Source organism: Crotalus tigris, unplaced genomic scaffold, assembly GCF_016545835.1.
Source record: "Crotalus tigris isolate CLP2741 ecotype Arizona unplaced genomic scaffold, ASM1654583v1 scf7180000020588.15403103151:6194809, whole genome shotgun sequence".
NCBI classification, from domain to species: Eukaryota; Metazoa; Chordata; class Lepidosauria; order Squamata; family Viperidae; genus Crotalus; species Crotalus tigris.
In genome coordinates, this window is record NW_024098092.1 from 1,001,862 (window position 1) to 1,028,595 (window position 26,734).

At 47.6% G+C, this 26,734-nt stretch overlaps 1 protein-coding gene across 3 annotated transcripts in view; it reads right to left on the minus strand.

The window, feature by feature from the left end:
• Window positions 1–89: 89 nt before the first annotated feature.
• The window catches only part of MTOR (mechanistic target of rapamycin kinase), a 64,910-nt gene continuing 38,265 nt past the window's right edge, over window positions 90–26,734 (minus strand). For all 3 annotated transcript variants that reach the window (XM_039367370.1, XM_039367368.1, XM_039367369.1), the window contains 26 exons: window positions 24,965–25,042; window positions 24,762–24,869; window positions 21,676–21,801; window positions 21,391–21,522; window positions 21,050–21,165; window positions 19,451–19,568; window positions 18,351–18,557; window positions 18,154–18,254; window positions 17,911–18,007; window positions 16,821–16,919; window positions 16,607–16,729; window positions 15,806–15,988; window positions 14,497–14,631; window positions 13,322–13,496; window positions 11,818–11,953; window positions 9,977–10,124; window positions 9,102–9,224; window positions 8,501–8,583; window positions 8,121–8,193; window positions 7,132–7,206; window positions 6,178–6,313; window positions 5,463–5,528; window positions 4,978–5,058; window positions 3,746–3,826; window positions 3,092–3,197; window positions 90–918 (listed from right to left, as the gene is read on the minus strand). In XM_039367370.1, coding sequence (XP_039223304.1) covers window positions 903–918; window positions 3,092–3,197; window positions 3,746–3,826; window positions 4,978–5,058; window positions 5,463–5,528; window positions 6,178–6,313; window positions 7,132–7,206; window positions 8,121–8,193; window positions 8,501–8,583; window positions 9,102–9,224; window positions 9,977–10,124; window positions 11,818–11,953; window positions 13,322–13,496; window positions 14,497–14,631; window positions 15,806–15,988; window positions 16,607–16,729; window positions 16,821–16,919; window positions 17,911–18,007; window positions 18,154–18,254; window positions 18,351–18,557; window positions 19,451–19,568; window positions 21,050–21,165; window positions 21,391–21,522; window positions 21,676–21,801; window positions 24,762–24,869; window positions 24,965–25,042 — 2,922 coding nt within the window. In that variant the 3' untranslated portion in view covers window positions 90–902. The remainder of the gene's footprint in view (window positions 919–3,091; window positions 3,198–3,745; window positions 3,827–4,977; window positions 5,059–5,462; window positions 5,529–6,177; window positions 6,314–7,131; window positions 7,207–8,120; window positions 8,194–8,500; window positions 8,584–9,101; window positions 9,225–9,976; window positions 10,125–11,817; window positions 11,954–13,321; window positions 13,497–14,496; window positions 14,632–15,805; window positions 15,989–16,606; window positions 16,730–16,820; window positions 16,920–17,910; window positions 18,008–18,153; window positions 18,255–18,350; window positions 18,558–19,450; window positions 19,569–21,049; window positions 21,166–21,390; window positions 21,523–21,675; window positions 21,802–24,761; window positions 24,870–24,964; window positions 25,043–26,734) is intronic.

Here is a 26,734-nt window from a genome sequence, read left to right on the forward strand (position 1 = left end):
AAAGTGGGCAGGAGATAATTTATCTGCTTGTCATTCCTCCTAAAACAGAGCATTTTTTTTTAAAGAAAGCACATTCAGAATCCAGACCGTACAACATGATGGACTTTATTGGTCACCCCAAAAAAAGAAAAAAATTAGGCTACCACGAGGCATCGAAACACAAAAATGATTTGTGCCGTTTGCTTGGTATGTCCTTCGTTGGGAAAACCCTTTGCCCTCCGAAGCTTTTGAACATCTCAGCGGCTATTTTTGGGGGGGTCTCCCTCAAGTGCACACGGAATCAGAACGCAAGGAAAGAGAGTGAGGGAACGGGGGGGATATTCTACCAGAGGCTGAATTCCCTTTTCCCTCTGAAATGAGATTATGATTTCTTCTTCCATCCTTGCAAATGTTGTAACATTCAATGTTAGTGCTTTTATTGTCCCTTCAGTTTCCGGGCTGTTATGACAACAGCCCGGATAATAAAATCTTCCACAAGGCTCCTGTTCCTACCGGCTCATCGCTGCTACAACCATCGCCACTCCATGCAATCTTCAAAACATGCTCCAAATGTGGCTTTACAAATTTCAACTGCAGTCTGGCTGGCCTAAGTTTTGGCCAGTCAGGGGAAGTAATGGCTGATTCGTAGGCATTCTGCATTTTCCCCACACCTAAAGCAAGGCGATCTGGGGTCCGGAAATGGCTTGACATTACCTGGCCTTGTCTTGGAGGACGTGTCTTGTAAAGGGAGCCTTCCTTCCCCCCCCCCTCCTCCACAGCTCCCAAAGTTTCAGAAAAGCTTTTCCCTCCACCCTCAAGCTGGAGTCCATCTTTACTCCCCATCACTTCTGGGAAAGATCCCCGGGGAGGTATTTCAGAGCCTAGAGAGGGAGCCAGGAAAAGGGTTGGGCACAAGTCTTCTGTTACCAGAAAGGGCACCTGGAGGAGAAGAGACCCGTCATCAAGCAGTGAAACAATTTGGCTGGGAGTTCCTACACAGTTCCTTTACTTTTGAAGTCCAGCTGAGCTTTCCTTGGGGATTTGTGAGAAAAGTATGGCATACGTGGGAAAGGGGAGGGAAGGAAGGAAGGAAGGAAGGAAGGAAGGAAGGAAGGAAGGAAGGAAGGAAGGAAGGAGATGGGAATGGGAAGGAAGGCAAGAGGGAGGAATGGGAATGAGAACAGGAAGGAAGGAAGGAAGGAAGGAAGGAAGGAAGGAAGGAAGGAAGGAAGGAAGGGAAGGAAGGAAGAAGATGGGAATAGGAAGGAAGGGAGGGAGGGAGGAGATGGGAATAGGAAGAATGGGAAGGGGAAGGAAGGAAGGAAGGAAGGAAGGAAGGAAGGAAGGAAGGAAGGAAGGAAGGAAAGGAAGGATGGGAATGGGAAGCAAGTAAGTAAGCAGGTAAAGGAAGGAAGGAAGGAGATGGGAATAGGAAGGAAGGAAGGGAGGGAGGAGATGAGAATAGGAAGGAAGAATGGGAAGAGGAAGGAAGGAAGGAAGGAAGGAAGGAAGGAAGGAAGGAAGGAAGGAAGGAAGGAAGGAAGGAAGGAAAACTATCCCACTGTCAGCTTGGATAGGAGAGATGCAGCCATGACAGAAGGAAGGAAGGAAGGAAAGGAAGGAATGAAGGAAGGAAGGAAGGAAGGAAGGAAGGAAGGAAGATTATATGAGAGGAGAAAAAGAACATTTTAAAATTCCAAGGTTTTTTTGTTGGCACTCAACAATTCTTTTGGATCTCCAACCGTGAAAAAGAAGTAAACTATCTTCCCTTATGCAGCTGGTAATGAACCCTGGGATTTGTTACGACATGCCAATGACGGAGAGATGGCTTCAACAGGGACGCAGGATCAAGCCTTCTGCAGCAAGGCCGGTCCTATCTTTTTCATTCATCGGTGACATTTAGGGACCGTCATTCCACCCCAGGTCACCAACCTATATTTTACAGATGAACCGGGGGCTGCTGTGGCTCCTGAGACCTGCCGGCAGCTTTTCCGTTCCTATCTGGCTGACACTGTTAGAGGGGCAGAAAAGTCTTTTGGGAAAGATCCAGAAAGGCCTTCCTTAAGTTGGGTGTCAACGCTGCAAATATTGTATATTCTTGCTTTTGACAATATGCCAGTGGTTCTCAACCTTTTTAATGCCGCGACCCCCCCCAACCGGTCGTAAGTCGAGGACTACTCAACCGGTCTTTAAGTCGAGGACTACTCAACTGGTGCAGCACCGTTTGCAGAAGGGGACTTTTGGCGGGCTCAGCAGGGCAGAGACAGCCTGGACAATTCCTATTGGCTTTCGAAAGCCAATAGAATTAGACTCTATTCAAGAGAGTCTATTCTATTGGCTTTCAAAAGCCAGTAGAATAAAAGGGAGTAGCACAGCTAAGGAAAAGGGGGAAAAAAATGGCAGACTGCATTGTTTGGCGACCCCCGTGAAATGGTCGTTCGACCTCAAATGGGGTCCCGACCCACAGGTTGAGAACCACTGCAATATGCAGAATTGTCTGGTAAATATGGGGTTAATAAAGAGCAGAAGGGGCGCTGGGGGTAAAGCCTGGGAAAGAAAGAGGAAGAAAACGTTTGATCTTCACGCTAATTGGATAATGTGATATATGAGGGCTAATTTAGGGAGGGAACATGCTGATAATTTAACTGCTGAGAGGAAGAGAATTTAGATCCTAGCATCCCTCCGTTGTGCCTGTGCCGACATTTTGTAACAATAAAAGACTTTTAGGAAAATAAATGCCTGGAAGTTTTTTGGAACGTTTCATTACAACATTGGGTTCCAATTTATGTTTCAAGAAATGAACAGGACTCCTGGCTACGACTGCAAATCGGCCTCTGCATTTCCGTGCTCGACACACGTAGGACCCTTTAAATTAATTTAGCAATGCTCTTGGCCCCGACAGGCTCAGCATAAGGCAAGAAGGCGAAAGGCCAGGTAACTAACTTCACGTAACCCATCAAGCTGGAACCTGATTAGAAGAACAGAGTAACAGAGTAACAAGAGTTGGAAAAGTCTTCTAAGGAGATCCTACACTATCCAGAACTCAATTCTCTCAATGGGCAAGCCATGGGTCCTTCCCAAAGCTCAGCGGGAAAGCTCCCCACACACTCACCATCCGATGTAGCACTGGCAAAGGTTCTCGTGGGAGGTGGCCTGCTTGATGAGCAGCTCCACCTGGGTGGGCACGTCCAGGGTTTCGTCGTGGGAGAAGTCTCGTCCTTGGCAAGGGGAGAACAAGGGCAGCATTAGAGAACATGGGCCTTTCTCGGCCAGACAGGCAGTGGGGTTGAATGGAAGCAACAACACAAACTGGTAGTCAACTATTCCATCAAAGGGGTCTTCCTGTTCTGGATGGGGGATTTTTTCACACCTTCCAAAACTCGCTCTTTGCCATCAAGTCTTGGTTGACTCTCTCATTTTCTGTTCTGATCTCACATCATCTAAGTCAGGGGTCCCCAACCCTCAGTCTGTGGACCGGCACTGGGCCGCGGCACGCCAGCATCCGGTCCGCACAAACAAGCAAAGCCCCATCCGTGGGATGCAGGCAGCACACAAAACCACGCACCCTCCGGTCCGTGGAAAAATATCTCTCCACGGAGCCGGTTCCCGGTGCCCCAAAGGGTTGGGGACCTCTGATCTAAGTGCAACTATTTTTGACTCGTCTGCTCCTCCCCCCCCTTTCCACTATTGCCCCCCTGGATGACAGCTAAAGGTTGCAAATTCTTTGCGACAGGATCGTCTACAAGGCGATGCGCAATTTACTTACCTGTGAGTTTATCCCGGACTCTGTTGATAATTTGAATAGCTTTCTTATTTAGGGCTTCTGGTTTCACAAGGCCGTCCCCGACTAGATAAGATAAGATAAGATAAGATAAGATAAGATGATAAGATAAGATAACCTTTATTGTCATTTTTTTACTATGGGCACAACAGCACACATCAAAAATGAAATTTAGTTACCCGCTCTCAAAGTGAAACACATATTAAAAAGAAAAAAGTGAGCCATAGTTAAATTGGAAGATCCCGAGTTACCTATTTGCATCGTGGCTAGAATTCTTAAAAGCCAGTTTTCTGGATTCTGATGCAAAGGGGAAATGATCCTATGCGTAACAAGGCTCCTTGGTCCAGTTCTGAACATCCCAACCTTGTATATTAACAAAGCAAAGAGGAACCAGAGAATTTTCTTTAAAAGATAAGGTTTTTTTGGGGGGGGGGGGAAGAAACCCCGAAGCTTTTGAATTGTAGGCCAAAGTGGATCAAGAGGGTTTGGTGATTGTGACTATAACAAATTGTTTTTTTTTTTCTTTTAACGTTAGTTTACTCAAAGGAACTGCAACAGTAAATTGAGGGCAGAATAAGACACTTGTACATGAAAGATACAGTGAGGAATCTGCAACCATGAAACTTCGTGATGGTCCTTAATGCATGTGCTGGTCCAGTATATAGCTAGCTTAGGAAACTGTGTGTAGAGCAAGTAGCATTTTAAGAGTTAAAGTGCTGCCCCTTAAGGGCGGCATTCTGGGAAATGTAGTTTAGTTGTCACATGATTCATATTCTGTCCATTTACGCAGGTAAAAAGAGAATAATTCTCCATCTTCACAAAGCTTACATGTTGCTGGTTGAACTTAGACAAAGAAATTTTAGAGTCTTGGCACATAACAGGAAGTCCCATAATAAAGACACAAGACCCTCCCAGTGGCCAATTCGAACACAGATATAGCCATGTAACAACTAAACTACATTTCCCAGAATGCCACCCTTAAGGGGCGGCACTTTAACCCTTAAAATGCTACTTGCTCTACACACAGTTTCCTAAGCTAGCTATATACTGGACGAGCACAATGCAGATCAACTTTATAAAGTGTGATCATTCATCTTATTATTGTAAGTTGCTTCGTGTCGTACATTTTGAAACCGAGCGTCGATTTTAGAAGCTATTTTTTAAAAAAAAAATGTCTGGAGTCTTAACCGGAAAAGACCAGCTCTTTCTAAACTTACTGAAGGAATGGATGGACTCAGGCACTGTTGTTCCAGCTTTCTTGTGGGCCGTTTCACCCAGTTCCACGCTGTCCAGCATTTCTTTGAAAAAGGAGGGAAGCTGTTAGATAAAACAGTTAATATTCTGCTCCTGATTTTTCTTGTGCTACGTTAAGACGGATTCCAGCAGCCAAAGAGACATAGGCTGCTTGGGGGAAAGAGAGAAAAATGTAAGTGCTAATCAGTGTGTTCCAAGATGGTAAAAGAGAGAGGGTATTTAGGGGGAAACAACAAAATCTGTTCTAGCCACCTGCTCCGTCTGCAGCGGAGAAAGCCTCCATGGGGCTCCAAGTGCCCTCCCAAACCCCTTCAACGGAGAGGGAAAGGTCAAATGCCAAGGGGTCAAACGCTTTGCAAAGGGAAAGGAGAGGTACTTGAGTATTGTTCCCATTCAACGGGGGAAGCAACGTAGAGGAAAAACAGAGGGCGCTTTGGTCCGTGCTCACCGACTGACTGACAAGCAGAGTACGAATCCGTGCGGGTCCGAGATCGTTTCGTACCTTTGGTGTTTGCTGCAAAGAAAGAGAGTGGGTCTTTCCAGGTCCCTCCCACCCCCCACGACAGGAGCGCGTAAAAACAACGTCGCTTATTGTAGGAGCCAACTAGTTCTGGAGGGGCATTTAGGTAAACCCTAAGAAGCTTTTGTTTCTTTTATCCAAATACACGACGTCAACTAAACAACAACCCAGATATCTTTTTTTTTTTTTTACGTAAACAGACACTGGAAGAGGAGGGCCCTGTAAGTTCTAGCCAATCAGGTCACCCCTTTCCCGATTTACAGAATTGATTTGAAGGCAGAAGCTTTCCTAAGCTAGAGTTCCCAGGTGCCGAAGCCCCCACAGCTAGCCTTCGGAAGTTGTAGGGGCTTCGTCGTCGCTGGAGATTTTTAAGAAGAGACTGGACAGCCTACAGGGTCTCCTGCTTGAGCAGGGGGCTGGACTAGAAGACCTCCAAGGTCCCTTCCAGCTCTACTCTGGTTGATTGAAGGGAGTTGCAACTCCCAAAAGCTTTTTTAAAAAATGGGCGAGTCAGGTCACTTGCAGCCAGACTCTTGATTTTTAGGCTAATCGGTATTTTAGGCTGATTTGGGGGGGGGTTCTGCCTGGGAGAGGGGGGGGGGGTATCCTCCAGGCACAGTCTTTCCGTTTCAGGCCAACGTACTGTCCATCAGCCTCCAGTTGAGCAGGGGATCGTATACGAAGGCTTCCAATACCGCCATGACGCTGTCTTTGTGCTCGCGTAAGACTTCCATCACAGTGTGGCAGGTGATGCGATAGTTCCCATCCAAGCCAGTGACCTAAGTGGGAGGGAAGGACAGGGTGGGAAAGTTCAGCAAAGGGGTCTGATCCAAAGGTAGGTCAGGTAGATACGTAGGTAGATAGATAGATAGATAGATAGATAGATAGATAGATAGATAGATAGATAGATAGATAGATAGATAGATAGATAGATACAGATAGGTAGGTAGGTAGGTAGGTAGATAGATAGATAGATACAGATAGGTAGGTAGGTAGGTAGGTAGGTAGGTAGGTAGGTAGATAGATAGATAGATAGATAGATACAGATAGATAGATAGATAGATAGATAGAGATAGGTAGGTAGGTAGGTAGGTAGATAAATAGATACAGGTAGGTAGGTAGGTAGGTAGGTAGGTAGGTAGGTAGGTAGATAGATAGATAGATAGATAGATAGATAGATAGATAGATAGATAGATAGATAGATAGATAGATAGATACAGATAGGTAGGTAGGTAGGTAGGTATAGATAGATAGATAGATAGATAGATAGAGATAGGTAGGTAGGTAGGTAGGTAGGTAGGTAGAGATAGATAGATAAATAGATAGATAGATAGATAGATAGATAGATAGATAGATAGATAGATAGATAGATAGATAGATAGATAGATAAAAACAGGGGAGGATGGAGCACAATTGGAACCTCCAGTTCCAAAAATATTTTTTTTAGGATAGGATGGCTTCGTAGATGCCGTCTCAGTTCACGGGGAGCAGCGGTCAAGGAAGGGAAGGACGTGAGGTGGAAAGAAGGGAAAAAAAGTCAAAACAGACCCAGGTTCTGTTCTAGGGAACGGTTCGAACTTTGCAGGATCTGGCTTACCTCCATGGCGTTGGTCAACATCCGAGTTAGCCTGAATGGGATCTTCTCTGGGAATTTCTCTCTGGTCATTGCCACCTAAAAACCCAGGCAAAGGGAAGGCAAAGAAATGAAAAAGAGGTTTCCAAAATAGGGAATGGTGAGTGCTGAAAGGTATTCCAGACTGTGGTTCAAGGTTCTTGATGTTTTAAGTTGCCCAAACTGATTCAGGACCATGATAGTGAGGAGCAAAATGATGCCAGAGCGGTTGTTAGAATTGGGCATGTTTACTTTAGGGGTGACATGATAGCCGTGTTCCAATATCTCAGGGCTTGCCCCAAAGAAGAGGGGGTCAAGCTATTCTCCAAAGCCCCTGAAGGCAAGAGAAGAATGGATGGAAATTAATCAAGGAGAGAAGCTACCTAGAACTAAGGAGAAACTTCCTGACAGTTAGAACAATTAATCAGTGGAACAACCTGCCTCCAGAAGCGGTGAATGCTTCAACACTGGAGGTTTTTAAGAAGAGACTGGACAGCCATTTGTCTGAAATGGTATGGGGCTTCCTGCCTGAGCAGGGGGTTGGACTAGATGACCTCCAAGGCCCCTTCCAACTCTGTCATGCTGTTATTCTGTTCTGCCTGATTTTCTATTCAATGTCTTTCCTGATCTTCATTCCTCTTTGGATTCAGCTCCTGCTTTCCCGCAACAGAAAAACCCTGAAGGATCCACGTTTAAGTTAATATTAAAAGAAAGAGAGAGAGAGAGAGAGAGGGAGAGAGAGAGAGAGAGAGAGAGAGAGGGAGAGAGAGAGAGAGAGAGGGAGAGGGAGAGAGGGAGAGAGGGAGAGAGAGAGTGAGAGAGAGAGAGAGAGAGAGAGAGAGAGATCAGGTCTGTCTGTGTTTCTTGTTGCTTCAGCCCTGAGTGGATATGAAATAAGGACTGATTTTTCTTTGTCTTTGTCTTAATGTCCACCGAGTGCTTCATTTTCTAAAACGCAAATCCCACCAGCTTACCTCAAAGCAATCTCCAAAGTCGATGTGCAGGATTTTGCCACTCAGCCGGTCCAGCATAAGGTTGGAGGGATGCCTGTTTAAAGGAACCACCCTATTTACTGGACAATTTGTGGCAGGAACTCAGAATAGCACATCCTATACTTAACACCCCACTCCCAAACGAGTAAATAAAGCGTTAATTCTTCTCGGCTCAGTTCTTCAATTCCCTCGTCTTTCCAAACATTAGGTCGTATTTGTCTATGGGCACTGCGTACAATTCAGCTAATTGGCTTAGCTTACTGCTATTAATGACGATTTATTAACAGCTGGTGTCTGTGAACAGGGAAGGGATTGTGAACAGCTTTTTTATTCTTTAGGGAAATAAGTTTAGTTTCACTTGCCTGTCGCCGAGACCCAAAATGTAGCCAACCATTGACATCACAGCTAATGAGCGGGTGTAATTTGTTCTTCGGTCAAACCACACCTACGGAGAAAACAGTAAATCAAAAAGTGGGTGATTTATGCCCAATTGGGACTATCTTTCTTTCTTTCTTTCTTTCTCTTTCTTTTTCTTTCTTTTTCTTTCTTTTTTCTTTCTTTTTCTTCCTTCCTTCCTTTCCTTCTTTCTTTCCTTTCTTTTTTTCTCTCTCTCTTTCTTTCCTTCCTTCCTCCCTTTTCTTTCCTTTTCTTTCTTTCCTCTATCTTTCTCTTTCTTCTTTTCCTTCCTTCTTCCTTCTTCCTTTTTTCTTTCTTTCTCTTTCCTTCCTTCCCCTTCCTTCCTCCCTCCCTCCCTCCCTCCCTCCCTCCCTTCCTTCCTTCCTTCCTAGAAAAGAATGTGGAACAGCAGCCGTTTCAGCTCTTAACACAGATATTTGAAAATGGGAAGTAACCACGGAGTGGAGCGTTTTATCCACGTGACAATTTATCCAAGTTCTGCTCTAATCTTGACTAGAAGTCAAGTAGGGTTGACAAAAAGGACCAGGAATGGTGCCTTGACCGTACCTCTGAACTGGGGCTCTTGAGCCACAGAAGCTTGGCCAGGTCATCCCCAGCTGTATTGTTGACCGCATGTTCAAACACTTCCACCTTTTGCATCAGAGTCAGATGATCGTAATCGGGAGCCATCTACGAATAATTAGATTAACAACATCCATGAGCCATTAATATTCTTTTCAGAGACAGAGGGATGAGAGGGAAGAAAGGAGAGGAGAGAGAAAAGAGTGAAGGAGGGGAGAAGGAAGTAGGAAGGTTGGAGGAGAAGTGGGGAGAAAGGGGAGGAGAGTGGTGGAGAGGAGAGGAAGAGGGAAGTAGGGAAGAGAAGAGAGGGAGAAAGAAGGTAGAGAAGAAGGAGTGCGGATACAGTGAAAGGGGAAATGGGCGAGCAACACCAAAAGTCACGTGCGTGTATTTATTTCATTTTATTAAAAGTATCTTATATATCAGTGTTTCCCAAACTTGACAATTTTAAGGCATGTGGACTTCAACTCCCAGAATTCCACAGCCAGCGTTGCTGGCTGTGGAATTCTGGGAGTTGAAGTCCTCATGCCTTAAAATTGTCAAGTTTGGGAAACACTGTTGAATGTAAAAAGAATGTATGTTACACATCTGATAAATATTACGGTATATGTATGGGGGAGAGCTTGGAAAAATAAAAAATTATTTAAAAAAAAATATTCTTTTCAGAGACAAGGAAAAAGATTGAGCAGGTAGGGAAGAAATGCAGCGACCTTTCTGTTACTGAGTGTGTGGCCGCTGCTCCAGAGAGCAAAACGAACTGCGTATGGCTACATCAAGCCGTGTTTCCTTAACCCGAGATTCAGGGGCAGGGTAAGAGAGTTGCGAAACTCCTAAAGATGGCGCAGGTGCCAGGAGCTCACCCTCAACATGATGCGGTGCTCAATGTTGAGGAGGATCTTCTTCTTCTCGCGATAGTCTCGAATGAGCGCGTGCAGAGTGTCGCAGTGAGGCACCCAGCCTATAAGCCCGGAGTTGGTGGAAAGAGGGATCACCGCATAGCGCTGGATGCTGGAGGAGGAGGAAGAAGGAGAAAAGGCTGGACTGTGTGCTCACAGACAAATGGGATTAAAAACGAGGGTCACAGACAGGTGGAGGCTGAAGGACATGGTCTCATAAGGACTTCACGCAATCTGTTGGCTTAGCTCAGGGGTAGGCCACCTGGGTTCTTTTAGGACTGGTGGACTTCAACTCCCAGAATTCCTGAGCCAGCACGGCTCAGCTTGGAAACCTCTCCCTTTCCCCTCAGCATGGCTGGCTCAGGAATTCTGGGGGTTGAAGTCCACCAGTCATAACAGGGCCAAGGTTCCCCTGCCCTATATCAGGGGTCCTTAACCTTGGCTCTTTTATGACTGATGGACTTCAACTCCCAGAATTCCTGAGCCAGCACGGCTCAGCTTGGAAACCTCTCCCTTTCCCCTCAGCATGGCTGGCTCAGGAATTCTGGGAGTTGAAGTCCACGAGTCATAAAAGAGCCCAGGTGGCCTACCCCTGGCTTAGCCGAAGCAGCCTGTAATCATGGCCAATTGAGCACCACACAAGGCCCCTGCTGGCTTTGGCACCTCCGTGCTACTTCCTCCCCTCCTTAAAAACGGGATTACAAAACTATCGGCAGCATTCAAAACATTCTTAAACATCCTGGACATTCTTTTTTTGAACTATTATCGTCTAGCAGACGGTACAGGATAATAAAAACAAAAGACAAATACATTGAAAAATAGTTTTTATCCCAGAGCTGTAACCGTATTAAATACTACTGTATAGTGCAACACTGAAGTGCAATGTTAGGGGCAGAGCAACTGTGAATAGAAAGGGAAGGATGCATGTATATGATGTTAAGTTTTTACTTGTGTGTGATGTGCACTGTGGACAGCACTTAATTTTGTTGTGAGATACACAATGACCATAAAGATATTCTATTCTATTCTATTCTATTCTATTCTATTCTATTCTATTCTATTCTATTCTATTCTATTCTATATTCTATTCTATATTCTATTCTATTCTACTCTATTTTCTATTCTATATTCTATATTCTATTCTACATATTCTATTCTATTTTCTATATTCTATTCTACTCTACTCTGTTGTTGTTGTTAATTGCAAAGTCGTGTCTGACCCATTATGACCCCATGGATAATGTTCCTCCAGGCCTTCCTGTCCTCTACTATCTTCTGGAGTCCATTGAAGCTCACACCTGCTGCTTCAGGGATTCCATCCAGCCACCTCCTTCTCTATCGTCCCCTTCTTCTCTTGCCCTCCATCTTTCCCAGCATTAGGCTCTTCTCCAGTGAGTCCTCCCTTCTCATTAGGTGGCCAAAGTCCTTGAGTTTCCACTTCAGGATCTGGCCTTCTAAAGAGCAGTCAGGGTTGATCTTTTCCAGGACTGACCGGTTTGATTGCCTTGCAGTCCGGGGGACTCGCAGGAGTCTTCTCCAGCACCAGAGTTCAAAGGCCTCCATTCTTTGCCACTCAGCCTTTCTTATCTCTTTCTACTCTACTCTACTCTATTTTCTATTCAAGAAGGCATCTAGTAAAGTTACGGCAACTCCACCAAAGGTCTCTCCTCTCCCTGACATCATCACTAGAGCTTCCTCCAAAGTGATGCCTTTCTAATTTCTCCCCTTTGTGTCAAAGGAGACCACGCCACCCATCTTTTCTAACAAGCCACTTATGCTGGCTGGGATGAAGGTAGAGGAGGCACCTGAGGTTTTTACGGAGAGACGTGGGGTCGTTGGCGAGGAGCGTGTTCACGAGGCCGAAGAGCTGCATCACTCGCTCATCCTGGCGAAGGTCCTCGTGCCCTTTCAGAAGAAACACGAACTCGTGCCCGTTGCTCCCTGTGGAAGGGACAAGAGATCTCTTCAGGTGTGGGAAACGGTGTGGAGCCAAGAAAGGGCTTGTATTCGAGGCAAATTAGAAGATGCAGTTATTACGTTGTTTTGATTTAAGTTCCCACAGTCGAATAATAAGCACACACACCGCCCTTGCTAAGCTGAGAAGGAACAGGGCAAAATATACCAGAGCAAAAACAGAATTCTGTAGGCCAAATATTTGCTGATCTTTCCCAAGCTTCTTCAATGGTCAATTTGAGACTTCTACTTTCTTAGCCTGGATTTTAGCATTTGATTACTGGACTCCTTAAAGCAGTGATGGCGAACCTTTTAGAGACCGAGTGCCCAAACCGCAACCCAAAACCCACTTATTTATCGCAAAGTGCCAGGGGCCCATCAGCACTGTGGTGCCCTCAGGGGGGCACGCAAAAACCAGGGGCACAAAAACGGCCACCGCCGCGCCACGAGGTGCAGATACAAGGCGCTGCACCAAGCAAGAATGGGGCAAGGTTAGTATCACGCAGGCACTAGCCCCACTTCATTTGCATACTTGCGGCCCCGTACGCTCACGCGCACATGTAAAATAGCTCCCCCTCCCTTTTCTTTCAGTCCGCCAATTGACAATGGTTGGTGACCTCTGCTCCACCACCTCTACTCCAGCTTGCTAGTCGGCCGCTTTGCCTCCTTTGTGCTGGGCGGGGCTCCTGCTCCGGGTGGTGGTGGCGGCCTGATGGACCTGCTGGTGGTGGTGGCACATGTGCCAACAGAAAGGGCTCTGAGTGCCGCCTCTGGCACGCGTGCCATAGGTTCGCCACCACTGCCTTAAAGGATCTGGCTCATGAAGCGGACAGCCACAAGAAATCCATTTTGTTCTGCATCCCAAGAAGTACACGGATGGGGACGTGGCTGACCAAGGGACCACGGCACCGGCTCGCTCTCCCGATGCGGTGAGGGAGGGAGGAAAAGAAGCAAGAATGGAAGGAAGGAAGGAAGGAAGGAAGGAAGGAAGGAAGGAAGGAAGGAAGGAAGGAAGGAAAAGAAGAGGAAGGGAAGAAAGAAAGAAAAAGAAAAAGAGAAGGGAGGGAGAGAGAGAGAGAAAAGAAGGAAGGAAGAAAAAGAAAGAAAGAAAGAAAGAAAGAAAGAGAAAGAAAGAAAGAAAGAAAGAAAGAAAGAAAGAAAGAAAGAAAGAAAGAAAGAAAGAAAAAGAAAGAACTGTATTTGCTTCCCCTATCTTATCCGATGCGGTGTCTTTTTTAACTGGACGCCATTCCGCAAGAGAGAACCGGCCACTGACACCTCTGGAACCCAAGGAGAGTCGGTGGCCTCAGTGGAAAACCCAAGGGGTCTTTCTTCGCCAGAGCCAAATTTTCTCACCCATTAAGGTCAACTTCCTCGGCCTCTGCTTGGAAGTGATCACTTGCAGGGAGGGCGCGATGGACTGAATGCGGATGATCTGCTGATTCGGGTCGTACGTTCCCGGGACGGCCAGTTCCAAATCGCGGCACATCAAGAGTTTGGGAGAAACGTACTGGAGTTCCAAGGAAGTCAGCTGTTGGGAAGACGTGGGGGGGGGGAGCAAGCAAAGAAAGCCGCTTAGGACAGGTTCCAAAAGATGGTTGGGAAAAGAAAACACAAATGGAGCTAACAATCCTCGTGGCTGGACTTCACAGAGAGCTCGCTGACCGGCACGTAACCAGGATATCCCGTAATAAAACAGAAGTCCCTCCCAGTGGCCATTCCTAACACAGATATGACCAGGTAACTTAAACTACATTACCCAGAAGGCTATCTGTTAACGTTGCACATATTGTATATTCTTGCTTTTGACAATATGCAGAACTGTCTGGTATTTATGGGGTTAATACAGAGCAGAAGGGGGATGGGGGTAAAGCCCGGGGAAAGAAAGAGGAAGGAAACCTTTGACCTTCACACTAATTGGATAGTGTGAGATATGAGGGCTAATTTAGGGAGGGAACATGCTGATAATTTAACTGCTCAGTTAAATTGCCCGACATTTTGCAACAATAAAAGACTTTTAGGAAAATAAATGCCTGGAAGTTCTTTGAAGTGTTTCATTAGCTGGAACCATAACACTATCCCTTAAGGCAGTGGTTCTCAACCTTTTTAATGCTGCGACCCTCAACCGGTTGTAAGATGAGGACTACTCAACCGGTCGTAAGTCGAGGACTACTCAACTGGTGCAGCACCGTTTGCAGAAGGGGACTTTTGGCGGGCTCAGCAGGGCAGAGACAGCCTGGACAATTCCTATTGGCTTTGGAAAGCCAATGGAATTAGACTCTATTCAAGAGAGTCTATTCTATTGGCTTTCAAAAGCCAATCAAATAAAAGGGAGCAGCACAGCTAAGGAAAAGGGGGGAAAAATGGCGGACTGTGTTGTTTGGCGACCCCCGTGAAATGGTCGTTTGACCCCAAATGGGGTCCCAACCCACAGGTTGAGAACCACTGCCTTAAGGGAACAGTTCTTAATTCCTAAGCTAGCTATATACTCTGACCAGCACGGGGTGTAAGGATCCTCTCTCCCCCCAGACCTGAGGCAGCTGCTTAGAAATGCGGCGGAAGACGTGGTAGTACAGATCCCAAGCCTGGGTGAGATCCTTGACATTTCCCGACTTCATATATTTACGGCACCACTCCTGGGCCTCCATCAGATCTCTACCGTAAGCCTGCGGGAAAGGAAAGGAAAGAGTCGCTCTGGGCTGATGGGCAGGTCAAAGGCGGATCTGCAAATTCCTTTCCCCCTCCCTTGGAAAAGCAATTTAAAATAGCAACGATTGGGGCTTCTGTCTTTCCCCGATCCTCAACTAAAGCTAGCGAGTGGCTTTGGGCTGGACGTGGCATCTCGTAATTCATTATGCAAGAGCCATGGGGGCGCATGGGTAGAATGCAGCATTTGCAGGCAGTTCAATCCTGACCAACTCAAAGTGGACTCAGCCTCCCATCCTTCTGAGGTTGGTAAAATGAGGACCCAGATTGTTGGGGGGGCAGGAGGAGGGGGGGAATAGGCTGACATTGTAAATCACTCAGAGAGGGCTGTAAAGCACTGTGAAGTGGTATATAAGTCTGAGTGCTATTGCTATTGGTCTTCCTTTCCTTTCCTTCCTTTTCCTTCCTTCCTTCCTTCCTTCCTTCCTTCCTTCCTTCCTTCCTTCCTTCCTTCCTTCCTTCCTTCCTTCCTTCCTTTCCATACATATATACATACATACATACATGGTATGCAATGGTTAAAATGCAGCACTGAAGACTGACTTTGCCCACAGCCAGGAGTTCGATCCTGACCAGCTCAAAGTTGACTCGGCCTCCCATCCTTCTGAGGTTGGTAAAATGAGGACCCAGATTGTTGGGGGTCAGGAGGGGGGGGAAATAGGCTGACATTGTAAATCACTCAGAGAGGGCTGTAAAGCACTGTAAGTGGTATATAAGTCTGAGTGCTATTGCTATTGGTCTTCCTTCCTTCCTTCCTTCCCTTCCTTCTTTTCTTCCTTCCTTCCCATACATACATATATACATACATACATGGTATGCAATGGTTAAAATGCAGCACTGAAGACTGACTTTGCCCACAGCCAGCAGTTCGATCCTGACCGGCTCAAAGTTGACTCAGCCTTCCATCCTTCCGAGGTTGGTAAAATGAGGACCCAGATTGTTATGGGGTGGGGAAACAATAGGCTGACTTTGTAAACCGCTCAGAGAGGGCTGCAAAGCACTGCGAAGCGGTATATAAGTCTACGTGCCGTTCCACTCAAAATTCTTGGGATTTCTTTTTTTTTTCCCCGCGCGCAGCCTGGAAAGGTGATGTTTGTTTCTCCTGGACAGGCCGGCCCCTCTTTCCGCTGGTACCTGATTGAAGGAGGTTTCCTTGAGGGTCTGAGGCCCCCGCTCCATCATGGCGTGCAGCGGCTCCAGCACCTCGAACATCCCCTTCACGTTCCTCTCCCCGAAATAGAGGCGGGAAGCTTCCTCCAGCCCTTCGTGCCACATCTCGTGCCACAGGATGGCCACGCGGATCAGCTCTTCGCTCACCTGGTGGCAGAGGAGAGGAAGACCCCGTCGGGAGAGGGACACAATAGGAAGGAAGGGAGGGAAGGAGGGAAGGAGCCGAGGTGGCGCAGCAGTTAGGGTGCAGTACTGCAGGCCACTTTAGCTGACTGTGTTCAGCAGGTCAGCGGTTCAAATCTCACCGGCTCAAGGTTGACTCAGCCTTCCATCCTTCCGGGGTAGGTAAAATGAGGACCCAGATTGTTGGGGGCAATGCTATATATATATATATATATATATATATATATATATATATATATATATATATATATATATATACACACACACATACACACACACACACACACACACACACACATTGCTTACTGGTGTACACCGCTTAGAGAGTGCTTGCACTTAAAGCAGTATATATAAGTCTCATAAATAAATAAATAAATAAATGGGGAAAAGCATGTCTACAGAGGCAAAGCTGGTCACTGGGACTGAACTGGGAAGCTGAAGTCCGTTGAAATGATATAAATCTAGGCAAACCAGGGCGAGGATATAAAAGAACGAACAGGCTCGTTTCCCGCGGTTTTTGCCTGCGGTGAAAGGACAGCAGGGAGCTGCGGAGAGGAGCGTGCACATGCATAGGTTACCCACCATCACGGCTTGCTGGACGAGGGTGTTGCTGTGTTCGCACATGTTTTTCAAGATCTTGTTAGCAGCATTGTGTCGGGCTGTCGTCGTTGACTTGGAGGCAACCGTCAGAGGATAGATCAGAGCCTACAGGGGGGGTCAGAAAGGAACCATTCATCAAAACCTGGTTAGTTTGGAGTCTGAAAGGCCTGTGTGTCTGAACGTAGGGGTAACTCACCTGGGGATGGTACCTTCCAATGTCGGTGAGCAGCTGGTAAATGAGTCGCCCCACTAAAGGCCGAGGTGTGTCGATTCTGGCAATAAGCTGTGGGATCACCTGATTTTCGGGGGGGGGGGGAAACAAGAGAAGGCGAGAGAAGAGAGGTAAGCAGGCAGCTGCCACTCAACACATTTCTACTATCCCCTGCAGCAGGCAGAGCTTCCCATTTCAAAATCCGGAGCTCCATGTCAGAAGCCAAAACTGCATCCAGTTTTGATCACCACGATGTGAAAAAGATGCTGAGACTCTAGAAAGAGTACAGAGAAGAGCAACAAAGAGGATCAGGAGACTGGAGGCTAAAACATATAAGGAATGGTTGCTGGAATTGGGTATGTCTAGTTTAAGGAAGAGAAGGACGAGGGGGGACATGATAGCAGTGTTCCAGTATCTCAGCGGCTACCCCAAAGAAGAGGGAGTCAAGCTCTTCTCCAAAGCACCTGAAGGGAGGACAAGAAGCAACGGATGGAAACGACTCAAGGAGAGAAGCAGCCTAGAACTACGGAGAAATTTCCTGACAGTGAGGACAATTAACCAGTGGAACAACCTGCCTCCAGAAGCGTGAATGCTCCAACACTGAACGTTTTTAAGAAGAGACTGGACAGCCATTTGTCCGAAATGGTATAGGGCAGGGGTAGGCAACCTTGGCTTTTATGACTCGTGGACTTCAACTCCCAGAATTCCTGAGCCAGCCATGCTGAGGGGAAAGGGAGAGGCTTCCAAGCTCAGCCATGCTGGCTTAGGAATTCTGGGAGTTGAAGTCCATGAGTCATAAAAGAGCCAAGGTTGCCTACCCCTGGTATAGGGTTTCCTGCCTGAGTAGGGGGTTGGACTAGATGACCTCCAAGGTCCCTTCCAACTTTATGATGATGTTGTTGATGATGTTGTTGTTGTTGTTGTTGTTACATGTCAACAGATGCCCATATAGAAGTGGGCAGGCTGGCTGGGGAATTCTGGGAGTTGAATCCCACCCACCTGCAAGTTGCCCAGACTGAGAAACGCTCCCTCAAGAGTAAGATAAGGCAGTTGGTACTTCAAAGCAGCCCCTTACCTGGAGCCAGGTGTCGATCTGGATGGCCTTGACCCCTTCCACCAACGCTTCATTGACCTCTGGCCAGTGGCCGTAGTCAAACCACAGTGTAAGAACCCTGAAGAAAGGAAAACCGATCCCATTAACTCATTTCTTCCCTAGGGAAGGCAACGCAAAGGGGAGGCACGACTTTGCCCTTGCGCTCCCGCCACCCCGCCCCCAAATCTGATGCATCAAATCAAATCAAATCAAATCAAAAGGCACCTGAGAGTATCCTGCAGGTTGTTTCCCCGGGACAAAGAGATGGATCGGAAGAAGCCCTGGACTGCCGGCACAGTGTACATCAGGAGCGTTTTGGACAAATCCTGTCGGGAAAAGAGAAGGAGGAATGAGTGTCTCTCTCCTTCCCCCCCCCCAATAAGGGGGATTTCTTGCAGGGGGACCCCTGGGAACAGCCTGACCTCCGTGACCTTCTTCTGCACAGGAGAAGGGGCCGGGCTGTTCTCCGCGCTCTCGGCCTCGCTTTCGCTGTTGCTGCCTTCCATGTTGGCGCTGGTGACGCTGGTCCCACTGGCGTGGCGCAGCTTCTTCTTCTCGTCCCGGGCCTGGTTCTGGAGCTTGTAGTGCAGCACCGCCTCGAAGTTCATCACGGCCCAGGCGTGCCAGGCCTGCAAGAGAAGAGGCCCCAATTGCAGGGTCTGGCTCTGCCTGGTGGGCAGCGCCAGTTTGGCCCGCCAGCCGTTTCTTCGCCCTTTAGGTTTCCAAAAGCCTCCGTTTCCCCCGGAAGCAAAACTTAATGGACTTTATTCTCCTTTCCCCAATTTTCCAGGGAACAACCTTGCAAAGTCGACTGGGTGTCTTTTCCTCTGATGGCTGTGACTCTCTCTCCTCTTGGTCTGTTGACCTCTTTGGACGGTGATGACGCAATCTGGTTTTTCCTAACCAATTCCTAACCAGTCCTTCCCCCCCCCCATTTTGCTTTTCTCTCAAACCTACAATTGTTCCCTTTAAAACTTACCTACGCAGTCCTAGGCCTTCAGCTGGGTTTTATAAAACCTTTTCGCTTTAGGCCTCCGCCGCCGTGTACCCACACAAAAAGGTTCAATCAATCAATCAGTCAATTTCAACTTCTCGCGGGAAGAAAGATCTTGCAAAGTTGGAATGGATTGATTGAACTTTTTGGTCCCGCCCAGTCTGCTGTTACCACCGCAGCCATGTCCACCCAATGGGCCACATCCTCCTGGCACTCGACGATGCATAAGTGGGTTTTGGGTTGCAGTTTGGGCACTCGGTCTCTAAAAGGTTCGCCATCACTGGCTTAGCCAATGGGTTAGTCATCCAAAGCCAATCCTAGCTGCGCCGTTAGCGATGCAAATGAAAATGGGGACATTTGTTTCCTTGACATTTCAGAACCTCAAGGCTGGTCAGCCCTTGACTTGGCTCCCTTTAGCACCGCCGTTGAGTCCTCCTGGGTGAGAAAACCTGGTTCCTGGTTTGATGCATGCTGACAAGGCACCGAAGCAGCCGCGGGGCCTGCACGCCCGCCCCTCCCTCCACTTACTTTGTACCAGTTGCGGTCGTGCTCGGTAGAGGCGCTGTAGTACTGCAGGACTTTGGGAATGGTGCTCTCGTTGATGCCTTGCAGGTTCAGCTGCCACTCTCCCAGCTTCAGGAAACACCTGAGGACAGGAGAAAGAAATCTGGGTTAGCAACTTGATGATGACGACGACGATGGAGGAGGAGGAGGAGGAGGGGGGAGAATATCCAAAGTCCAATCCAACTCTTGGCGATTCTATGGGCCGAGTCTCTCCACTTCTTCTAATTGTGCATTATTAAAAAAAATTTTTCTATGCTGTGCCTGGGGTCAGCTTTGTGTCCAGGCACCATCTTCTATGAAGGCCTGGTTTCCTTTTACCGCTAACTCTTCCAAACCTAATTACTTTTTTCCAGTGTGAAATGACAGGGCCAAATAGGTGAGAGGCAGGTTTGTGATTTTTGCCTTCCAGTGACGTGTCCGGCGTTAGGTGCCTCCAGTACTGGTTTGTTAGTCACCTTTGCTGTTCAAGGAGCCAACATGACATCTTGGTTAATAGTTTCACTGTCGGGCGCTAACTGGCCCCAATGCTGGCTCTGGATGCTGGAGGATCAGCCAGAAGGAGGCCACTGCCCACCTCTGGGGGTATAACTGCATCAAGGCCCCAGGAAGGGAACTCGTGAAAAGCATAAATGTCTCCTTAGGGCAGTGGTTTTCCACCTGTGGGTCGGGACCCCATTTGGGGTCGAACAGCCATTTCACGGGGGTCGCCAAACAACGCAGTCTGCTATTTTTTTCCCCCTTTTCCTTAGCTGTGCTACTCCCTTTTATTCTATTGGCTTTTGAAAGCCAATAGAATAGACTCTCTTGAATAGAGTCTAATTCTATTGGCTTTCAAAAGCCAATAGGAATTGTCCAGGCTGTCTCTGCCCTGCTGAGCCCGCCAAAAGTCCCAGTCTGCAAATGGTGTTGCACCCGTTGAGTAGTCCTCGACTTACGACCGGTTGGGGGTCGCGGCATTAAAAAGGTTGAGAACCACTGCCTTAGGGAGTCTTAAGTGCCTTTTGCACCACTGATCCCACTTCCAGAGAGGTTTCCTGGTGGAAACTCAAATAACTATCTAAAGCAGGGGTCTTCAAACTTGGCCCTTTCAGGACTGGTGGACTTCAACTCCCAAAATTCCTCAACCAGGCATGCGTGCCTGGCTCAGGAATTCTGGGAGCTGAAGTCCACCAGTCCTCAAAGGGCCAGGTTTGAAGATCCCTGATCTAAAGAGATAATATGTACTTCCTTCTTTCAACAATCTTATTCTGGTTTATTGGAACCAGATATCGGTACCTGTGCACAAAGGATATGAGTAGATGAATTTTTAATCATGTAAAAGTCAGAAATAAGAAGCTTCGCCTTAGGGCAGGCGTCCCCAGCCCCTGGTCCATGGACCAGCAGGGGTTCCCAGCATGTGAAACCACGCCCAGCATGTGAAACCACGCAGGCAGCATGTGAAACCACGCCCTCTCCGGTCCACGGAAAAAACTCTCTCCACGGAACCGGTCCCTGGTGCCCATAGGGTTGGGAAGCCACAGCCTTAGGGGTGCCGTTTCTGGGTTCAGCAAGGCAGTCGCTCACCGGGCCATGAGCTTGTGGAGCTCCTGTCGGTGCTGCTGGTCCTCGGTGGCGATAGCATGTTGGGCTTGCTGCTGCATCATCTGGACGAAATGCTGCATGTGCTGGAAGGCTTCGATCTGCAAGACAGGAGGCGGCCCCGAGGGGTGGCCATGCGTCACCGCTGGGTCACTGAGGACTAGGAGACTGCCCAGCTCCTTCTCAGGCACCACTTAGGGCTTCCTCTCCTCTGCTCGGAAAAGCCACTTGTCCAACGTCCTCTTAATAAAGGATGCCTGTTGGAAGAATTATTCCAAGAGTTCTGTCTTCTTAAGATGCAAAGTGGGGTGGGTCCTTACACTTACCTTCCGGGCGCTTTTCCACATGTGCTTCATGTAGGCGTAGGTGACTTGAGGGTGAAGAGTGGGCAAGGGGTGGTCCAGCTGTCGGGATGGGTCGACCCCCAGGAGCAGCACCAGGGTTTTCTGGGCCAAAGCCTTCAGCAAGGGAAAAAGGAGGGAGAAGGGAAATGCAGAGCTCAGATGGAGGCCGGTCCGGGGAATTCTGGGAGTTGTAGTCCACCCCTTCTCCAAAGCCACGGAGGAGCCCGAACGGCCGCTCCAGCTGAACGGAGAGCCGGGGTTACTCACGAGTCGGCCGCTCTTGCCACACAAGCTGGCATACTTGAGCCACATCCTCATGTCCTCGTGGGGGTTGACCACCAGCGATCGGACCATGAGGATCCGCTGCCAGTCCTCCACGATCCGCTGGCAACCCTGGGAAAGAAGGGAAGGACATCAAAGTTATTCTTTTCATAATTGCAGAAATGTAATGCCGTCATATGAAACTGTCTCTTTAGTACAGCGGTTCTCAACCTTTTTAATGCCGCGATCCCCCAACGGTTGTAAGTCGAGGACTACTCAACTGGTGCAGCACCGTTTGCAGACTGGGGCTTTTGGCGGGCTCAGCAGGGCAGAGACAGCCTGGACAATTCCTATTGGCTTTTGAAAGCCAATAGAATTAGACCCTATTCAAGAGAGTCTATTCTATTGGCTTTCAAAAGCCAATAGAATAAAAGGGAGTAGCACAGCTAAGGAAAAGGGGGGGAAAATGGCGGACTGCGTTGTTTGGCGACCCCCGGGAAATGGTCGTTCGACCCCAAATGGGGTCCCGACCCACAGGTTGAGAACCACTGCTTTAGTACAAATGTTAACACTGTAACGCAAATGTAACAACGCAATGCCAAAATATGAAGCAGGAATGTTTACTGTTTCCTGCCCATGTAAAAGTGACTACAAATGGTAATCAGCAAAGATAATTAATTATGACCAAATGTTTACTATTTCCTGCCTAAAAATCCTCCGGACACAGGAACTTACACTTTGAGTAGAAATCCTACTATCAAAGAGGGGGATTTTGACCCAAGGTGAGAATGACAAATAAACAAGATAACAGCAGATGGGTGGAAGAGGTCAGGATGACTTTAAGTACAACTGCAAAGTACGTTTATAAAGATGAAAGAGCTTCTTAGGTGTGACATGCATTGTAGGGGTATAAAATGCAGATCTTGAAAGCAAGCCAGGGTGCTCCTGGAATCCAATCCATAGGGAAGGATCCAGGGGGCCGGTGTTTGCAAACGTTCCTCTCTTCAATTCTTTTTCTTTTCTCTTTTATTCTGTTTATGTTATTCTCCAACAAGAATAGCCGAGGTGGCGCAGCAGTTAGAGTGCAGTACTGCAGGCCACTTTAGCTGACTGTGTTCAGCAGGTCAGCAGTTCAAATCTCACTGGCTCAAGGTTGACTCAGCCTTCCATCCTTCTGGGGTAGGTAAAATGAGGACCCATATGGTTGGGGGCAATGTATATATATATATATATATATATATATATATATATATAATATATATATATATACATACACACACACACACACATTGCTTACTGGTGTACACCGCTTAGAGAGTGCTCGCACTTAAAGCGGTATATAAGTCTCATAAATAAATAAATAAATAAACCTGTGTTTTGTTAACCAGACTTGTCTTCCTATTGTGAGTATCAAAATTTGGGGTTTTTACATCTCACAGAAGGGATCTCTCAACAGCCTTTCTTGCTTTCGGCACGGGGCCTGGTTTCCTGGGACAGAGAGAGGCCTGGCCAACGGCACCCGATGTGGGGAGAGCTTCCCCCACCCGGAGCTCCAATTAGTAAACAGGGAGTTGGCACCTCCGTGGATCTGGGAGGGGTCTCCTCTGGTCGCTTTTGCATGTGAAATCCGTGTTTTCGTATCAGGGAAAAAAACTGGGTTTCCTTTGGGCACAATACTAAATGCATTCGCGGCCAGAGATGTAGAGGTTCAACTGCACCGGATTTTTAACTATTTAGCCACCCAGGAGGGACCCAGAAGGGTCTAGAGTTTTCAGTGCCTTCTTCAAGTCGTTTTATTTTCCCCTAAAAGCCGGGAGACCAACGGTTGGGATGGGCTGTCTAGAATCGCCAGGGATCATGGCTTGGGGCAGCTTTTCAAGCCATCTAAAATTTGAGAGGAACCGTGATGCTGCTCGAAGGATTATCTTTGAAACCGACTTTCCGCTAAGCGATCCAGAAGAATGCGAGGACTAAGAGCCAGAACTATGTGTCCTTTCTTTGCCCTGTTTCCCCTCTTTTCAGGGCGGTGATAAACAGCTCCATCTGCAGACTTTCCCCATCGGCTTTTCCTCGCCCGTGGAATGCTCTCTCTGAGCTCCCCCAGACAGGAATGCAGCTCTGGAGGCAAAACGCTTCCCAGATGGCCCAGGAAACAAGAAGGCGGCTGCTGGTGATGACACACGTTCGCAGGGCCTAGGCTGGGCAGACCCAGGGAGGAACACAATAGGAAGGAAGGGAGGGAGGGAGGGAAGGAAGGAAGGGAGGGAGGGAGGAAGAAAGGGGGGAAGAAAGGAAGGAAGGGAGGGAGGAAGAAAGGGAGGGAGAAAAGGAAGGAAGGAAAGGAGGGAGGAAAAGGAGGAAGAAAAGAAGGAAGGAAGGAAGGAAGGAAGGGAGGGAGGGAGGGAGGAAAGTAAGGAAGGGAGGCAGGGAGCGGAAAGGAAGGGAGGGAAGAAGAAAGGGGGGAAGAAAGGAAGGAAGGAAGAAGGGAAGGGAGGGAGGAAGAAAGGGAGGGAGGGAGGAAAGGGAGGAAGAAAAGAAGGAAGGAAGGAAGGGAAAAAACGAAGGAAGGGAGGGAGGGAGGGGAAAGGAAGGAAGGGAGGGAGGAAAGGGAGGGAGGGAGGGAGGGAGGAAAGGAAGGAAAGGAAGGGAGGGAGGGAGGAAAGGAAGGAAGGAAGGAAGGAAGGAAGGAAGGAAGGAAGGAAGGAAGGAAGGAAGGAAGGAAGGTAGGAAGACCAAGCTGGGATCCTGCACTCTGCTTGTGGGGCTTGGTGGGGAGGAAGCCAAACTTCAGATAAAGACCTGGAAGTCCTGGATGCAGGTGATAAAACTGGGCAGGCACTTCAGAATGGCGTCCATGGCAAAGTTGTCCTGCAGAATCCTAGCTTGGTCATTTCCCAATCCAAACCTTAGACGTTAAGAACCCTTCAAAATAAAATAAAAAAAAGCCTCTAACTGTTGACCTGTGTGCTCCAGAAACCGCTCCAGGGGAATTCTGGGCCTTGTAGTTCTATTCTAAAGAGCCTGAGCGTGCTCTTCTCCTGTTATTGAGACACCTGCCTCTTCAGAGCTGTCGCTACCGGGGTTAGCCTTACCTGCAGCCTCTCCCACCAGATCTGCCGGAGGATCTCCCGCCGTTCCGGCACAAGTTTGTACTGGATGACTTCTTCCAGCTCGGACAGCATTTGGCAGGAGACCATGGCCTGCAGAAAAAGGGGTTGGCACCATCATCGCTGCCCCGGAACGGATCCCCAAAGAAGGAGGGCCGTGCTGGAGAAGGAGAGGAGGAGATACTCACGCCGTAAGCGCGACTGTAACTCTCTCCCGCCATGGCTGTCAGCTCAGCATCCAGAAGGTCCCGGGCTTTGTCAATGCACTGGGGGAGAAAAGATTCAGCAAAATGAACAAACCCCCCCTGAAAGGAAAAGCTCTCCGGAGAGAATCCAGGGATAAAAGAGCTTTTTGCTTTTTCTCAGGAGGCTGAATTCTGATTTTTGTCCCCCCAGCGTTTTGCTTGCTCTTCTCATCGTTAACAACGCGACTAAAGGACCTACTACCATAGGTGGTGGGAGTGCTCAAAAGCTTGTGATTTTTGGAACAAGATAAAAAAAATGGCTGGAAGAAATATTAATGATAGAGATAGAGCTAAAAACCAGAACTTTTCCTATTAGGTATAACTACACAGAAATACGACAAAGGGATATTTTACCTAATGTTACATATTCTCACTGTTGCTAGATTGGCGTATGCACAAAGTTGGAGGAATAAAGAAACCCCAACAGACGACGAGATATTAAACAAAATCCTATCGTGTGCTGATATGGACAGGCTCACAATGGAAATGAAGGACAAGACTGAGTCAGATTACTTTGAAATCTGGGACAAATTCTACTATTGGTGTGAATCAAGGAGGACTGTCTGGGTTATAGTCTAGTGCAGTGATGGCGAACCTTTTAGAGACCGAGTGCCCAAACTGCAACCCAAAACCCACTTATGCATCGTCAGGTGCCGGGTGGGTGTGGCTCATTGGGTGGGTGTGGCCCATTGGATGGGCGTGGCTGCGGTAGTAATGGCAGACTGGGTGGGACTAAAAAGTTCAATCCGTCAATTCCAACTTTGCAAGTTCTTTTTTTTCCCACGAGAAGTTGAAATTGACTGATTGATTGAACCTTTTTTTTTTTTTTTGCACACAGCGGCAGAGGCCTAAAGCGAAAAGGTTTTATAAAACCCAGCTGAAGGCCTAGGACTGGGGCGACGGCACGTGTGCCCACAGAGAGGGCTCTGAGTGCCGCCTCTGGCACCCGTGCCATAGGTTCGCCATCACTGGTCTAGTGTTAAGATAGAAATATATATAATTTTAGGTTTGTAAATAGAGAAACAAATTAGATATTGTATAGAAAAATATGTATGCATACATAGAGATAAAGAATCATATGTAAGAAGAGGAACAAATTGTTAGAAATACTTGTACTGGAATGTTACGTTATGTCCATTTTTTTTAACTGTATTATAAATAAGAAACTTTTAAAAACAAAAAACAATGTGACTAGAGGGATTACCGAGTTTGTCATTTGCCCCGCTACAACTGTCTGGTTTGGGACAGCAACCAAACAGGGCAGGTAAAGACTTGGATGGAGAGTTAGAACTGCAGATAAAACCCCGTCTTTTATTCCGAGGGAGATGATTAAAAAACAAAGACACATTCATCCAGGAAAGGAGGAAAAACACACACACACACACACTCCTTCCTCTGAGCCTGTTGAGCATTCTGTGCTGTAAAGGTAGCTGACAAAGAGAGATTCTTTTGATCCTCTAAATCCAGGCCTGGCTTCATTGGAAAAATCCCTTCCAGCTCCCTGGGATGTTTCACGGATCAAAAATAAGATTTTTTTTCTTCTCCCCCTTACTCCCTTCTGGTTTGTGCTCGTCTTGCGTGGGCAAGCTGATGCTTTTAAGTTCACCTGCCTCCAAGATTTAGCAGCTTGTAATTGTGGAGATGTTGCCGGGCAGACACAATGCAAACAGAGGTTGTGGGTGCTCCATCAATGGAGGCTTGAAAGAAGAGACT